The 18,221-nt window shown below is 43.7% G+C and overlaps 1 protein-coding gene across 3 annotated transcripts in view; it reads left to right on the top strand.

Moving 5' to 3' along the window:
- Positions 1–18,221, top strand: part of LOC118084163 (ubiquitin carboxyl-terminal hydrolase 12) — a 50,554-nt gene that overhangs the window by 16,774 nt on the left and 15,559 nt on the right. For all 3 annotated transcript variants that reach the window (XM_035113521.2, XM_035113523.2, XM_060270514.1), the window contains exons 2-4: positions 1,168–1,248; positions 12,563–12,776; positions 14,444–14,670. In XM_035113521.2, coding sequence (XP_034969412.1) covers positions 1,168–1,248; positions 12,563–12,776; positions 14,444–14,670 — 522 coding nt within the window. The remainder of the gene's footprint in view (positions 1–1,167; positions 1,249–12,562; positions 12,777–14,443; positions 14,671–18,221) is intronic.

Below are 18,221 nucleotides of genomic sequence, written 5' to 3'. Positions count from 1 at the left end.
CAATAATTAGGGGGGATGGGAATTGTAGGCCCAGACACCTGGAAGTCACCAGATTAGGGAAGCTTGATGTAGACAGTGTTGAGTTAGATGGTCTAACTAGATATTAGGCAGCTTCTTATTTTCCTATATAAGAGTGCATTCCTCCCCCTTTCTCCCATTTGGAAAAAAAATGTGTGTGAAGTGTCTCTCCATGACCTAAATTGCTTTACAGACAATTTCATTAAATTGGCGGGGTTCAGAGGCACTTTGTATAATGACATAGTCTTCCATTAGCCTTTTGGGTTACAGGAAACCCTTTTGTTTCACTACCTCTTGGGGAAAAGTGCCCATGTTGGTGCAAAATTCTTGTTGAGCCAGGACTGGGGAGACCAAGCTAAGATCTCCACTTAACCATGAGAGGGCCTTCTCAATGGTTGCTCTCAGACTTTCGGACTCCCTTTCTAGAGAAGCTAGACTGGCTCCGTCCTTGGTGTCCTTCCTTCTGATTGGCCTTTTGGAGCTGACTGGTTTTTAAGGAAAGGACTCTGTGCTGTGCCTTTTTATTATTTCTATTTTAATAGATCTGTTTTTTATACTGTTTTAACTCTAGTGGAGGTTACTGACTTCTTGATGATTATCTTTTATAGGATTCTATTTTAGCTTTTTGTATTTTATCTGTGTTTTTTAAATTTATGTAAGCTTCCTCCCCAGTCTGCGGAAAAGGTGAGATGATGATGATGATGATGATGATAAATTCTCTGTGGATCATCTTGAGCCAGTCACTATATGTCAACCTTTCTTACCTCACAGGGTTATTGTGTGGGAGAGAAGAGAGAATCATGTACGCTGCCTTGAGATCCTTGTGGAAAGGTTGCAATATACATACATGCATTCATACAGACATATATGTTGCTTTGACTTTGCATCTGTGATGGCATAAACCTGCCCTGTTCAGTAGATCTTAAGAGCATTTTAATCACAGTTCAGCACATGGTCTAAGAACATCTGAGGTCTGCAGCATTTGCAGAACTAGAAAGCTGTAGACGAGATCACCCCATTTGAGAGACTACTGGGAACCCCATATCACAACAGAATATTCTGTATCTCTGTGATGTATTCATAATTTCTCCTTGCTTAGAGATGCAAGTGATGTAAGCCTTTTTTTTCTACTCCTTTGGCTTCTTCCAGGGCGCCAGTGCCTCTGCTTTGGAGAAGGAGATTGGTCTAGGACAGTTTCCTGTGGATGAACATTACTTTGGCTTGGTCAATGTGAGTAGCTTATCTGTGTGTGGGTTTGTATTTAATAATACCTTCTTACTTCCACCTTTTGGATTCTAAAATGAAAAGTATTTGTTCCTGAGCAGCTTCAGTCTGTGGGTGCTGCTACTGATACAAAATTGAAAGAGGCTCAAATTAGCACCCTGTGATGTGCAAGCTCAATCTTTTTATCTATATTTATTTTAAAAAAAGCAAACTAAACAGAGTTGGTTTTTAAATATCTGTTGCTTTCCTTTTGGGGCAAATGCTAAGTATTTACAAAGACATGCTAGAGTAGAGATTACGTTTCAGCAAAACCTTTTACCTCTGATGTAATTATTATTTATTAAATTTAAAGACCACCTTTCACCCAAAGATCACAGGGTGGTTCACCACTTAATAATACAAAATGAGAACACAAAATACACAATAATACAAAAACAAACCAATAATACCCCCCAAAACACACTTAAATGGCTGTAGAATGTTGAATCAGTCAGAGGCCAGATTGAGCAGGATTTAACCACTCACCTGTCAGCTCTTAAGTGGGGATTAAATCCTGCTGGGAAAAGGCAACCAAAACAACGCAGAATTCAGAACCACTCTCCTGCCCATCAGCTGTTGTGATGTTATTTGATTGGCAGGTGGGCATGGTTGAGGAAATTGTCCAAACTGGACCTCTTATTGAGGTAGTCTTGACCTATGGCTGCCTCCCAAGTAGTTTTTTGTATTTAAAAGTCTTTTTTCAACTGCTTGATATTTAATAATCTCTAAGATGTATCCAAATGTATAACATAAAAACAGCAAGACAGTATCAATAAAACAGAAACCATTAAAGCAATATTGCACAGATAAAAATAGAATTTCAATAATAGCAGGATCTAACCTTATGGGTCAGTGGAAACCTGGACAGAAGGCTACATCTTTGCAAGGAGTCAGAAGCAACTGATGGATGTTGTATTGGCATGAGAGAGGAAAGAGGATTCCATACAAGGATAACTTGATTGAGTATTCCCTCAAAGGCGTAGTGTAGACTTCCAAACTTTTGTTCAGTTGTCATCTCAAATTGATGAAACTGGTGGCATGTTTTGTGACAACAATTTCAGTTGTGAAGCAACTTTACAAGCTGACTTGTCCTCCCTCAGGAGTAATCAACAGCCATTCCAGAACCTTGACATTGGGAAAGATGGAAGGCAAGCTTTGGATACAATACAAATAGCAGGATAGCAGGAAGAGGATCCCCAAAAATGCCTCTTACCACCCGCAGTATTCACATGGACAAATGTTTGACATAATATTTCCAGCAGTAGTTTTTTGCTCCTCCTCCTGCCTTTTTTGGTCAGTAGGAGCTGCTTCTTCAGTCCTAATGTTTTATTATCCTTACAGTTCCTCTGTCATGTTTTGTAATGATTTGAAAGGCAGCATTATTTCCTGGAAGGGTGCCAAGTTTTAAAGGCTGCATTTCCACTTGTTATCATCTTAGACGCATATGGGATGGCTGCGAGAGCCCAGCACCGTGACAACTTGCTCCCTTTACAGCCAGGTTTTAAGCTCCGAGGCTAAAGCTTTCTTGCAGGTCTCTCAAGTGCTTTAGAGCAAGCTGAGGTTTTTTCCTGCTTCTTTGTTGCCTGTTTGGCTGCTTCTGAGATGTGACATGGGAGATATCATGAATCTTCAGGATTTAAGCAAATGCTAAACATTCAACTTTGAAGCAGGTGCAGAGCACTCCAGTTTTGATCAGTGCATTAGTGTTAGAGGAAGTATTTAACCCTTTTCTACTTCGATGTTATCCTAATTTAAATTGCCTCTCTGAAGCTATGAGCCTTGTAGCAGAGAAATAAAGAGGTAAGACATATGACAGAATCATAGAACTGTAGGTTTAGAAGCAGTGTTCGAAACTCCCATTGTTCTAGGTGCATTTTGTGACAGGGAATTTCATTAGTGTGAGTAGTTTCTGAGCTCTGGGCGCAATACTGTGTCTAAGATTTCAGATTAAAACTGCAGAGTGGAAGGAAATGAGGGTCTTTTTCTGCCTCCCAACTCCCAGCTACTCTCTGAAGACTAGAGAAGAGACCTCTTAAGAATATTAGGGGGTGGGCAGGCACCCCCAAACTGCGGCCCTCCAGATGTGTTTGGCCTACAACTCCCATGATCCCTAGCTAACAGGACCAGTGGTCGGGGAAGATGGGAATTGTGGTCCAAAACTTCTGGAGGGCCGAAGTTTGGGGATGCCTGGACTAGACCATGTGAAAAATGAACATAATATTTTAGCTGCAGTTCATTCATTTTCAGCTTTGTATTTTCATTATAAATAAGTGTGCCTAGACATTCTGTTGTTGCTCCCATAACCTAGGTTTAAGATGCCATTTAAGTCCTAGCTTTCATATCTCAGTTTCTACGACTGGTTGGAAGGGACCCTGAGGATCATTCAGTCCATGTACCTATGTATTTTCTCCTTTTGGGTAGGAGCTCAATTTTGTGCTGGGCTAGATAGGCTTCTGGTCTGATCTAGCAGGCAGGAGATGATCCACATTGCTCCAGGCAATTTATCTGTGTCTAGGTTTCAGGACTGAAACTCATTCAACAATACATGACTAGGCAATGCTCTGAGCACATTCATTGGCAATTCTGCAAACAAAGTGGCATCCAAGTCACTGTGGATGTGAATGATTCTGTCTTCAAATTGCTTAACAAATAAGTAATAATGGACCTCTATGGAATTTTTAACACCCACTTGAGGGCTGCCTTTTGGAAACATCTGTGGAGAAGGTATGGTCATATGGATCACATCTTGCCAGATCAAAGGAACTGTTCTGGCTGCAGGCCCATTTCTAAATTCATTCTAATGTACTGCTTCTACTCTTGTAAGTCCCTAAATATATTGAAACTAGCGTACATATATCTAGGCAGGTTCTCTTGCTTGAACCTGCCTAGATATATTATGCCTAGAATGAACGAATATATATCTATATATCTAGATACTGTGCTTTTCCATGTATGACAAGTTGTTTTTTTACTCACAATTAATGTTAAAAATGGGAGGTTGTCTTATACATGGATAGTGCAGAGGGGGGACAGGGGATTGGTTGCACCCGCGAGCAGGAGTTTGTCAGCGGCGATTGGGTGGGTGAATAGTGTCTGCTGCAAGGACTGCCTTGGATTTGGATACACAGCTGTTGCTGTGTAAATCAGATGGGTTGTGTTTCTTTGCATGAAGGGCTGTTGTGGATTGGCTGCTGCTGTGACAAGTGGGTGTGCAGTTGCTGGCTTCTGGGGGTGAGCCGGCATATGCTTGGTGTGTTCCGTGGTGCATGCGATTGGTAGTGTTTGTCAGCTGGGTGAGTGATTATCGGCATACCCCCCCCCCCAAAAAGAAAAGCTCAATAACTTTGAGCAATCCTCCCTAAAAGAAGCTCACCAACTCTGAGCCATCTCTCCCCATTTTCTTAAATTGTAGTCCCCCAAAATAGTCTTCTACACGGGGGTATACACACACCTAGGTATTATTGGGACCCAGGTGGCGCTGTGGGTTAAACCACAGAGTCTAGGGCTCGCTGATCAGAAGGTCGGCGGTTCGAATCCCTGCAACGGGGTGAGCTCCCGTTGCTCGGTCCCAGCTCCTGCCCACCTAGCAGTTCAAAAGCACGTCAAAGTGCAAGTAGATAAATAGGTGCCGCTCCGGCGGGAAGGTAAACAGCGTTTCTGTGCGCTGCTCTGGTTCTCCAGAAGCAGCTTTGTCATGCTGGCCACATGACCCAGAAGCTGTCTGCGGACAAACGCTGGCTCCCTCGGCCTATAGAGCGAGATGAGTGCCGCAACCCCAGAGTCGGACACGACTGGACCTGATGGTCAGGGCCCCCTTTACCTTTTAGGTATTATTATCACGCTTGGTGTTGACAGTCAGAGTTGAACTATGACAGGGCCTTATGAGTTGTGATTCCCCAGTCTTGGAATCAGGAAGGCTTGCCTGGCAACAGGACTGATGTCCTTTCTGCCTCAGGTGAAAACCTGTTTATGACCTTTTAGATATTTATGTTCTTTAGTTTGCTTGATGCTATAGAACATTAGGTGCTGTACTTTTATTGTTGTCTCTGTGTGCTTTTGAATTACTGCTAGCTGTTTGGAAAGCCTTCAGACGTGAAAAACAAGAAAATAAAAGTTCAAAATAAGTTAACTAACCCGCAAACACTTTTACTGGCATGGCTTTCTATTTGTATTACACTGACAGTCTGAAAGAATCAGCTCCTTATTTCTGTCAATTTATGAAAACTTCTTCATTGCTAGAAATGACTGGGCAAGTGTAGATTTTTCCCCCTCTCCCCAATTTTGAGGGGCTTAATTGGACCTGTGCAGTCTATGTATGGGCCCTGTACAAATGGCTAGTGTTGGGCAGGGTGGATATGTTGACCTAGCACTGGATAGCATGAATCTTCCATTGGGGTTGCATGCTTTTATATCTCTAGGACCCTTATTGGAGGTTGAAAACTCGGATGACACAACTAGAAAACCATGTACCAGCAAGATCACCCCAGGCAGAATTAATTAATTAATTAATTAAATGAAATACATTTTGCACACATTACTTGTATTTGGCTTTATGATCTAGTAAGTTAGAGTTTTTCATTCAGCAAGTACATAAATGCTGCAGTTTTCACTTTTTTCCAGGGTGCCCTAATTATAAACAGCAGATTGGTAGGGAAGCTGTAGCAGGATTCACAGAGCACCATGGGCGTAGCCAGGATTTTTGTTAGGAAGGGGCAGGACTTTTGTTGGGGGGGGGGAGAAGAACCAATGTGATCAGTCAGTTAGTTAAGTATTTCTATTATTACTTTATTTTGGGGGGGGGGAATCAGCCCCCCCCCTGCTATGTCCATTCAGAGCACTTATTACCAGCAGGGACAATGGAAGGGAGCATCGGTGGTATGTTGATGTTTCTACCTATCACCTTTCTTCCAAGGCAACTAAGGCAGTTCACAATATTAAAACACTAAAACAAATACATGATATACTGTAAAACAAAGTCCCATAGAGGCCTCTCACGCCAACTGGGAGCTGGTGATATGTGTGCTCCCTGGCCTGTGGTCCTTCATTTCTCTTGGAGCATGCAGGTCTTCAGCAGCCATACGGTAGGAACTGCCCCAACAGTTGATTCTCTAAGGCAGTTGATGGTTCTGTGATGAGCTGTTGGTCTTAGACCTTTTCTGTTGCAGGTATGGTGGCAAACATTATTTTCCCGCCACTATTGTGTCCTTGGAGTGTTGTCCAGTGGAGTTTTCCCAGTTGGGCCCTCCTTCAGCTTGGCCCAGCAGATGATGTGAAGGAACCATCATGCTGTGACATGTTTGGCAGTGTCTTTGGGGGAGGGATGAAAGTGCCATATTTCTTACAACTGGCAAGCTGACTTCTGTTGATGTAGAAAGGGATCTAATTCTTCAGTGGTTTGAGGGTAAAGCACTCCAGGATGCATCCTTCCTTGCTAGATTCTGTATCTCATCAGCCCCTATCCTCCTTTTTTCCATGAAATGAGACAGCCTTCAAATGTGACAGATGCAAAACAGCTGCTTCTAGCTATCTCCGGCACATTGCCAATATATCCTTGTAAACAGGAAATGTGAACTGGATGTCTCATTTTGCCCCCAAAGGCATCTTTCCCTGTCAAACACCAGCAAATTTGAATTGTTTCCCACCCACCTATCCCCACTATAAGCTGACCCAGAGGGAAAACCTCAGCTTGCTTGATTATTTGGAGCAATCATATCAGCTTCATATTTTGGGGCGAGAGGTGGGTATTCTCAGCGGCACCACTGTGTGTCAGAAACCACAATCTTTGCCCACCCCACAAGCCAGCTAGCTGCTTACTAGTCTTAACCCACGGCAAGAGCATTGTGACTGCTCCCTCTTGAGTGGCATCTAGCAGGACAATTGTTTTCTTTCTTTCTCTGCCAAACCACATCACAAAGCTTTACAAGAAGGGGGGGGGTTGTCTTCACCCAGGCCCCCGCCAGTTACGCTAGAATTCCTTGTTCCAGATCTTATAAATGCATCAGGATGAGGTTGAGGAAGGCTGACCAAAATGGGAAACACAACTTGTTTAACAGAGCTAGAGCAATTTTAAATGTTGCACCAATGACTTTGTTTCCACAGTATGTGCTATTTATTTCTGAGTTCTCCTCCTTTGAGAGTGTGCATATGAGACTGAATTATAGTCAGGCCATAAGTCCATTTAGCCAGCAGTTGCTTCTACACTGGCTAGCAGGACTCTCCTCTTTTCCTGCCCCTTCAGGGGATTTGACTAGTTGACCTTGGGTTCCCATCCAGTTCTGTGATTCTGTTATTCTACCTCCTTCAACTGGTGAGAGAGAAGAGATTGTGAACTGTGACCTTCACACAAACCAGGTGCTTTGCCACAATCTGTGCAATCAGGTTAGCCTTTCTGATGCTAGTAAGAATGTTTATTCCCCACTTGCTCAACTGTTATGGAACTATTTTCAAGATCACAGGATATCTAATTTTAGACCTGAGCCAAAAGTTCTCTTGAGAATTCTTGGTTTAAAATTGTGGAGGGGGTTGAAGCTACACACACAGCTGAGCCCTCTACCTTTTCTGTTGTTGATGTTTTTATTATGGGATCTACTACCCACAGTTCAACCCAACCGCCCAAAATTCTTGGAACAGTGTTGCACAATCATGTAGCATTGTTCCAAGGGGCATTCAGGGAGGGGAATACTGTAATAGGTAGCAAGAACATTTGTTGCCAACAGTAAAGCTGCCTTTCCCTTCCAATCCCACTCCCATTTTTCGAAATATATTTTTATTGAATTTTAATAATGAACCGGTTTCAGGGGCAGGGGATAAAGAAAAACTGTTTTTTTTAGTGAGTTGTCATAGTTTCCAGGGGAAAAAATATAGGATACAGTTACGTGATTTACTAAGTGAATACCAAGAGGAGGAGGACACGTAGTCTATCATTGCTAAAGGATCCATGGCCTAAATAAAAAAAAAAAACCAATTTTTTATTTCTAAAAAAGAAGATTGAGTGAATGAATAAACATTATTACAGTCACAGACCAGCATAAGAGAAACATGAATAAAATCGCAGTAAGGATTTAAACAGGTACTTGTTAAAGCAAATAAGAACAAAGAAATAAGCATTGGATAAAACGTGTGAATATGAGATTAAACACAGATTCGTGAATAAGAACTGATAATTAAAACAGATATGAATTAAAGACCCACAGTTAAAACAACTATAAGGGGTGGAGCTTAGGGGAATATCAGTCTTGCAATATGGGCCTTCAGTTTAGGACTGGTTTGTAGCACAAACCATCCTTCGGCGAATATCCACCATTGGCAGCACAAAATCTAGCAACTGAGTATGTAACATCTGGGTTTTCATCCTGGAGTAGTAGAGAGATGTTGAGTTGTTCTGTGTGTCCTGGAAAATTTAGCAGGATAGGCAGGATAAACCTGGCTTGTATGTCTACGTAGTACTGACATTGGAAAAGGGCATGTTCCATTGTTTTCTGCTGCCCAGAGCCATATGGCCATTTCCTCTTCTCATATGGTGTCTTCCTATAACGGCCTTCCTGAATGGCTATGGGGAGGGCCTGACAACAGGCCAGAGTGAAAGCCCTTCACTGTTTTGAGATTTCAAGGTTGGCAGTACATGTGAAAAGATCTAGGAGTCTTGGTAGACCACAAACTTGACATGAGTCAACAGTGTGATGCAGCAGCTAAAAAAGCCAATGCAATTCTGGGCTGCATCAATAGGAGTATAGCATCTAGATCAAGGGAAGTATTCCGCTCTGGTCAGACCTCACCTGGAATACTGTGTCCAGTTCTGGGCACCACGGTTCAAAAAGGATACTGACAAGCTGGGACGTGTCCACAGGAGGGCAACCAAAATGGTCAAAGGTCTGGAAACGATGCCTTATGAGGAACGGTTTAGGGAACTGGGTATGTTTAGCCTGGAGAAGAGAAGGTTAAAGGGTGATATGATAGCCATGTTCAAATATATGAAAGGATGTCATATAGAGGAGGGAGAAAGGTTGTTTTCTGCTGCTCCAGAGAAGCGGACACGGAGCAATGGATTCAAACTACAAGAAAGAAGATTCCACCTAAACATTAGGAAGAACTTCCTGACAGTAAGAGCTGTTCGGCAGTGGAATTTGCTACCAAGGAGTGTGGTGGAGTCTCCTTCTTTGGAGGTCTTTAAGCAGAGGCTTGACAGGCATATGCCAAGAATGCTTTGATAGTGTTTCCTGCTTGGCAGGGGGTTGGACTGGATGGCCCTTGTAGTCTCTTCCAACTCTATGATTCTATGATTCTATATATGGCATTTGGGAGGTAAGGTATCTTTTGGTTTCACTGATTAGAATTTTTGGGGACCTGGCTAGGTCTGCTTGGCGTTCTGTGTCTTCCACACGCTATTTAAAGTTTCTTTTAGCTTGTTCATGCCCCATGTCAAGTAAAAACTGTGTTGAAGCCTAGAATAGTTATTATATTTTTCACTGCTCTTTTCCATGTTGATTGGAAATCGTCCTTAATAGTGAGGGGACCAAGGCCGCTCGGGAAGAAAGATAGGTTCAACCAGTAATTAAGAGTGGCGATCCACACTCTGGCCTCAATTCTTATGGATTCAGTTTCAAGACATATAGTAGCATTGGCGAGGTGTTTAGGCACTTGTAGAGCAGATCTTAAGAATTTCTATTGTACCAATTCTAGTGGTGCGCAGTTGGCGGAGGGGCCTAATTGGGCACCATATAACATCTATTTACCCTCAAACAGTTTGAGGGCTGCAGGTATATAGTGTCCACCTTTTGTCCCGAGGTACTTGAGGATAGCATTTGCGCTTCTCTGGGCATTCCCTGCAACGCAGTCACCATGGGCTTTTCTGCTTCCCAGTGAATGTGGGGCTATACCCAGGTATTTGAAGCAGGTGACCTGCTCGATATTGTGACCATTGATGTACCATGAACGTGGTTTGGGCCTCTTGGCAAAAACCATAATTTTGGTTTTCTGGTTATTGAGCTCCAATTGGCCCTCCTTGCAATATGCTGCCAGTGTTTTCACGGCTCTTCAAAGGCCTATTGGTGTTCTCGGGAGGATTGTTACATCATCTGTGTAAAGCAGCACCAGAATATGCTTTCCTGCGAGTTTTGGAGGGTGGAAATTTATATTGTGGAGGTGGGGAATCATGTCATTTATATAAAAATTGAATAAAGATGGGTCCAATATGCATCCTTGCTTCACTCCCTTCTCGGTCTCTATTGCGTTGGATAGATGGCAGTGGGAGTTATAGCACACTTTTAGCAAGGTCCCTTCATGTAGTGTGTGTAGCAAGCGTCTAGTGTGGAGGGCTCCAGTTTTTCCCACAGCTTTGTTCTGGAGATGGAGTCGAAGGCTGCTCTGAAGTCGATGAAGGCCACATAGAGAGAGACAGTATTACTAGATGAGTACCATATATTCCGGCATATTAGATGACTTTTTAAGCCAGGAAAATTGTCTCAAAAGTCGGGGGTCGTCTTATACGCCAGGTACTGAATCTGGAGCCAGGTGCTGAATCTGCTGGGCAAGACCCCTGCGCGCTGCGCTAAACCGGCGCAGGGACTGGCCGAGCGGCGCCAGAAATCGTATGTGTGCAGCTGCAGAAGCGATTTCTGGTGCTGTGGACATTTTGGAAATGGGCAACGCGGCATCAGAAATTGCTTCTGCACATGTCCAGATGCGATTTTTGGCTTCCGGACATGCGCAGAAGTAATTTCTGGCACCGTGCTGCCCATTGCCAAGATGTCTGCGGCATCGGAAATCGATTCTGCGGCTGCGCAGACACGATTTCTGGCACCGCTTGGTGAGTCCCCGCACCGGTTTAGCAGATGTCCAGCCTACGGATGGACGGGGTAGTCTTATATGGCGAGTATATCACAAATTCTATATTTTAACAGGAAAGCTTGGGGGGTTGTCTTGTACGGCCAGGCGTCTAATACACCAGAATATACGGTACTTCTCTATTAGGTGTTGGAGAACTAAGCATTGGTCAATGGTCGAGCATCCTTCTCTGAATCCCGCTTGTTCATTTGCAAGTATATTTTCTTGTTGTAGCCAGTCTTGAAATTTCTGTTGCAGGTGTCTTGCATACACTTTACTTATTATGTTAAGGAGACTGATTGGTCTGTAATTGGCAGGATCATCTTTCTTGCCTTTTTAATATATGATTGAGAGTCCCTAGTCTTTGGGAATATGTCCATAGGTGTTTATGCCGGTGAAAAGTGAGGCTAGGGTAGGAGCCCAAAAGTCCAAGTTATTTTTGATGGCCTCTGCGGGTATTAAGTCTGCACCTGGGGCTTTCCCCTGTTGCAGTTGGGCTACCCGGTTCTCGATATCTGATGTTGTAACAGGGGCCCACTTTGGGAGGTTCGCTATGCTTTCAGGGATTTGGCCTCTAAAAGAAGATTTAAAAACCTATCATTGGACTGCACTGAATCCAGACACTTGCATAGACTCGTGGTTCCTGACAGTCCTGAACTGGTGTGTGTGTGTGTGTGTGTGTGTGTGTGTATACACACACAAAAACAAACAAAAACACAGATAAAATTAAAATTGATCGGCACAGGTGCCACATAATACCTGTTCCACATTTGTAAGAATTTGGTCATTTAGTGTGGTAGCACCTACTCTTTGGACCCTAACCCCCCCTTCCCATTTCACTACCTGAGAATGGGGCAGCCATACAGTTATAATACCGTATTGGTCTGAATACCACACCCACAAATAAGCCGTACCTTTAAAATTCAAGTATTATTTGTAGGTGCGGCCCGCCTCCCGGCATTATCACCCTGAACGGGGGGCAGCCAGCGCTCGGTGCCCTGCTCCCCACGCCGGTGCCAGTGCTCGGTTCTGAGCGCGCTGTGCGCCTGACTTCCAGCACTACCAACTCCTGGCACCACCCCCCACCCCAAGCTGGCATCGGCTGCCCCCCATCCCCCGTTCAGGGTGGTAGTGCCAGGAGCTGGGAGCGCAGCGCTTGGTTCTGAATATAAGCCACACTTTTAACTTTTCACAGTCGGAATTTGGGGTGGGGGTTGGGGAGTGCGCCTTATTTTCAGGCCAATACAGTAAACAGATAATTTAAAGCTAGCCTCCATCCCATTTCATGAAATCACATGCATTGTGTAGTCAGCCTCCGTCATACTCTGATTATTTCCCTCACTCCCTTTCACTGCAGGTAGTTCAGGTACTTTTTGCCTCCCCCCCCCTTTAGTAGACCTTGAATATATATTTGCTCTCTTTCTCCCCCCCCCCCTTTCCCCGGTTTTCTTTCATTCAGTTTGGGAATACCTGCTACTGCAACTCTGTTCTGCAGGCACTTTACTTTTGTCGTCCATTTCGGGAAAAGGTTTTGGCCTACAAGGTCCAGCCGCGCAAAAAGGAAAGCCTTTTGACATGCCTCTCAGACCTTTTCAACAGCATCACCTCACAAAAGAAGAAGGTGGGGGTCATCCCTCCCAAGAAATTTATTTCCCGGCTGCGGAAAGAAAACGGTAACTAGACTTCTTAAATCTCCACTTCAGTGTTATGCATCCTTGGGGGCCCTTCAGGTGTTACTTTAGTGGCTTGGGAGCTGCTTCCTAGAGGAACATGGAGACGTGGGGGTGGGCGGGCGGGCAGAGAGGGAGATGTATTGATTTGAGTGTTGAATTGGAACCTGGGAGACCAGAGTTCAAATCCTTATTTGACCATGAAGCTCACTAGGTGTCCTTGGGCCAGTCACTGCCTCTCAGCCAAACCTACCTCTTAGGGTTGTTGTGGCGATTAAACAAGGAGGAGAGAGCCACGTAAACCACTTTGAGCTCCTTAGAGAAAAAGGTGTTAGATAAATGCAACAAACAAACAAACAAACATACATACATACAAGTTGTTGTTGTTGTTGTTGTTGTTGTTGTTGTTGTTGTTGTTGTTGTTGTTAAGTACCCGCCCTTCATCCTATTGTCCCAGAGCAGCTTACAATATTAAAGCACAATTGTAATAACAGTTTAAAACAATTTACAATAACAAAACTATAAAAAAGCATGGGTCACAGCAGAGTGATGTGAGGTTTGTTGGGTGGGTCCCTGATCTCACTGCAGGAGAGAAGAAGCCACTCACCAATTCACTCCAGTTCGCTTTGTTATTCACCCCTCCCAATGCACACCCACAATAAAACGTAAGTTAGAACTGTTTATAACTATTTATAATTTAGATCCTGCTGAGATCAATGGGACAAGATGGCCATTGAAATAGTCCCAATTGAAATAAATGGGACTTGAGTGCAGCTGCTTTAGCCTGGATCCTGCCCATTACCTGGATAATTGAGATGGGATATTAGTTGCTGATATGGCACTTATTGACAAGTGCTGAAATTTACCATCCTGAAGGGATGGCATGAATGTACATATCTAGTGTTGAAAGAGGGTTAATGGAAGTCTGGAAAATTAAAGTGATGCGAAAATTAACTAAATTGAGAGACAACAGACAACAGATAGCAACTTCTAATTCTTTGTTCCCTTTTACTAATTTTGTGAACAATAGGATACAGCCTGAATATTGAATGCTGAAACAGGGGAGTGTGTTTTCAAGAGGCATTTAAAAGTAACTACTGTTTCCACCACCTTCTGCCCTTGGGAGGGTGTCCAGAAGCTTGGTACCTGTTCTAAGAAAACCCACTCCCTAAATGTCACAGTGCAGTATCCATCCCAGGGGCTTCAGTATAGGCAGCAAGGCTTTGTCCATTGGCCAGGAATGTTTGAGGGGAAATGGTATGCTAGGTATCCTGCTTCTAAGTTCTTTAAGGCATGATATGCCTTAGTACTGGGAATCTCCATAGTGGATCTGCACTTTCTCTGCTAGATCTAATATATGTGTATAAAAATACATACAGCAATCAATCCAGCTTAGTTTAAAAGCGCTCTGTGCCTCACCCAGTCAGCTGTGTCTTACCTAAGCCTTGTGTCCATTGTCGGTCTCTAAATAACTCTCCAGACTTAATGAGGCAGAGTGGACACCAATATCATGTGGCACGATTAAGAGGAACAGTATTACGCAGTGCATTTCACCCCCTTCCTCCCCACCATACTTCATCTTGGAAGTAACTGAAACTGTATGCTGCGAGTGGCCTAACGGCATTTTAATAGCCCTTCCTTTTGTTTGTCTTGCACATCTTCATTGCCAGAACTCTTCGACAACTACATGCAACAAGACGCACACGAGTTCCTGAACTACCTGCTGAACACGATTGCTGACTTGCTACAAGAAGAGAGGAAGCAGGAAAAGCAAAATGGCAAGCTGCAGAACGGAAGCATTGAGAGTCACAAAGGGGAGAAGGTGGACCTCACATGGGTCCATGAAATCTTCCAGGGGACACTAACCAATGAAACCAGATGTCTTAACTGTGAAGCTGTATGTTGTTGTTCTTTAAATCCCCCAAAGCTCTTCCTTATCCAATAATAAGCCATTAGAGTATGTTGGTCCATTGATTTCAGTGGGCCTACTCAGAGTATGACTTATTTTCTTTTATTATTATTATTTGTTCATTTCTGTTCTGCCTTTCCTCCAACAAGCTCAAGGTGGTATCCGTGGTTCCCCTTCCCAGTTTTATCCTCACAACAACCCTGGTAGGTTAGGCTGAGAGACCATAACTGGACTAAAGTCACCCAGTGACCACTCTCCCTTGGTGAGGTGTGATTCAGACTTATGCTACCACCTCCTGTGCATGCCTGTTTTTCACTTCTTGATTCCTCATGATCACAGAGGTGGGGCTTTTATTGTGTGTTGTTTGCAATAATTTACTCTGTTATGGGATGGCAGACAGAAGGGGCACAAGGCCCCATAATGATGTAGGAAAGCAGTTTTGCAAGAAATGTGATGTGTCAGTAAGTATTAGATCAGAGGTGAAGAACCTCACCGGGGGAGGGGGGGCAAATCTGGCCCTCCAGGCTTCTCCATCTGGTCCAGGCATCCCCAAACTGCGGCCCTCCAGATGTTTTGGCCTACAACTCCCATGATCCCTAGCTAACAGGACCAGTGGTTGGGGAAGATGGGAATTGTAGTCCAAAACATCTGGAGGGCCGAAGTTTGGGGATGCCTGATCTGGTCCTTATAACTCTTCCTAGGCCACATCCATTACCAGACTTGCTTCTCATCATCCTTGAGTGTTTTTGCTTTGCTAGAATGTGTCCTAGCACGCTTGCCTGATGAATGCTAGAAATTCACATCTGTTTATTCGCCCGCTTCACCTCTGGCACCACCCACCAAGTGCCATGAGGCCCCCAGAAGGTTGCCCAAATAGAATGTGGCCCCCAGGCTGAAAAACATTCTCCATCCCTGTGGTAGATGCTGGGGAGTCTAGTGTGGTGATAACTTTGGTCTTACCTGTTTTATTACATTTTAAGTGTGCTCTTCATTCATTATTGATCCCATAATGGGATACAAATAATATTTAAACAAAACAATTGCTATATCTAACCAATAAAACACAGTTTAAATAAAATAGGAACACAGCAGCAGCCAAAAAAATTAAAAGAAAAGTGTCAAGCAAACTTTCTTTGCAATGGCCATTAACTACACAGAGACCTTGAACAATCAGATAACTCCAGAAGCTTGGGAGGATGAATGATTTTTTTAAAAAGCAGGTTCCAGAAACCCAGTAACACCAAGACCATCAAGGTAGGTGATTGGTGCCATGTCTTAGGTATTCCAGCAAAGGTCTTGTATATTCAGCTTCATGGCTAGTATGCTAATGAAATGAAAAATGAGTCAAGTAAGAAGGTATGAATATGCTGACTACTTTTGGAGGTGGTGGTGGGGAGAATCATTCTAAGTTTGTTGTTTAGTCGTTTAGTCGTGTCCGACTCTTCGTGACCCCATGGACCATAGCACGCCAGGCACTCCTGTCTTCCACTGCCTCCCGCAGTTTGGTCAAACTCATGTTCGTAGCTTCGAGAACACTGTCCAACCATCTTGTCCTCTGTCGTCCCCTTTTCCTAGTGCCCTCAATCTTTCCCAACATCAGGGTCTTTTCCAAAGATTCTTCTCTTCTCATGAGGTGGCCAAAGTATTGGAGCCTCAGCTTCACGATCTGTCCTTCCAGGGAGCACTCAGGGCTGATTTCCTTAAGAATGGATAGGTTTGATCTTCTAGCAGTCCATGGGACTCTCAAGAGTCTCCTCCAGCACCATAATTCAAAAGCATCAATTTTTCGGCGATCAGCCTTCTTTATGGTCCAGCTCTCACTTCCATACATCACTACTGGGAAAACCATAGCTTTAACTATACGGACCTTTGTCGGCAAGGTGATGTCTCTGCTTTTTAAGATGCTGTCTAGGTTTGTCATTGCTTTTCTCCCAAGAACATTCTAAGTTAATCCACACCATACATTTAAAGCATACATTTAAAGCACATTTCATGTGTAAGGCTCCCCGCAAAGAAGCTTGGAAAATGTCATTTGTTAATGGCGCTTTGTATTTCAGATCTGTTAAGGGTAAACCACAGCTCCCAGGATTCTGGGAACTGAAAGCCATGTGCTTCAATGTGTGGTGTGGATGTCACCTGTCTAAGATAACCAGGGCAGCCTTCTCCACAGCCTGATACGCTGTTGATGTTTTGGACTGCAGCTCCTATCAGCTGCAGCCGATACCCTGATGGGAATTGTAGTTCAAAATATTTGGAGGGCACCAGGCAGGCAAAGGCCGGAGTAGTCAAATGGCTATAAGCCATGGCAACTATATGGAACAGTCAGTGTTACCAGTTTTGCTGGTTTTTGCCATCATACTTTAGACTTTCTTGATACATCTGCCTTATCATTCTTGGAAACAGGTTTGAAGTTAAAATCTACTTCACTTGATCCAGCAGGGCTCTTCTTAAGATGCATTTCAGTCTGAAGAAGATTGAAATAGGAACCAGTTAAGTCAGCCAGCCATTAATTTGCATAGTTTCCTGGAACAAATCCAGTCAATCAGCATGTCCTGCATCCAAGGAACTACATGACTTGCTTTGGATGTGTTTCTCAAAGAGTCCCTTCTGCTATATGGTGAATTACCTTTGAAAACAAGAAATGAGCTTCCAAAGCAGAGAGAGAGTGTGTGTGTGTGTATGTGTGTGTGTGTGTGCGCGCGCACACACACACACACACACACACACACACGCGTTGGGACTCCTAAAATAGCTCTCTAGATCCTGACCTATTTCGGAAAAGTAAAGTCCTAAGCAGAGGGGGGAATCTCGTGTGGGCTTTTAAACTTAATGTGCTTTAAAAATAGCATTGGTTTTGATATCTGCTCCATTCTAAAGGGATCTTCTCAGCCAACATGGCCCAAGTTGTGAAAATTCGGTTCTTCCGCACTTGCCTGTTACCAATGCAAGGCTTTCCAAAGGCCAAACTAAATATAACCCCATTCACACAATTAATAGTTGTGTGAATGGTTTGTTTTTAAATATATAAAAAAGCAATCACAGGTGAGCTGAATTCAAAGCCAGTCAAGGGAGTAGTAGGTAGGACTTTAAACCTGACCATGCCCAGCTGCAGTCGCCATCTGGGTTGGGTGGGGAAAGTTGCACATGCCTTTGCACTGGAAAGAAGGCTTCCATTTGCACCAATGGAATTGCTGATTGGACAAATGGTGTTATGCTTAGTTTGTCATTTTATATGGGGAGGTGTTCTGAATGGATGAAACTACATGTAGCCTGCAACTGCCCCTTATTTTGAGAAGAGGCTGAGCAGCTATCTGGAAGATTCGGGACACATAAAAGGAAGCATTTTTATGCAGTGCATAGTTAAACTATGGGACTCACTCACATAGGAGGCGGTGATTGTCACCAGCTTGGATGGGTTTAAAAGAGGAATAGACAGTTTAATGGAGGAGAGGCCTATTGATGGTTATTAGCCATGATGGCTGTGCTGTGCCTTCACAGTTGGAGGTAGCAATGCTTCTGAATACCAGTTGCTGGAAAAC

The sequence above is a fragment of the Zootoca vivipara genome, chromosome Z (genome assembly GCF_963506605.1).
Source record: "Zootoca vivipara chromosome Z, rZooViv1.1, whole genome shotgun sequence".
In the NCBI taxonomy this organism is placed as follows: domain Eukaryota; kingdom Metazoa; phylum Chordata; class Lepidosauria; order Squamata; family Lacertidae; genus Zootoca; species Zootoca vivipara.
This window is presented reverse-complemented; position numbering and strand designations above follow the sequence as displayed.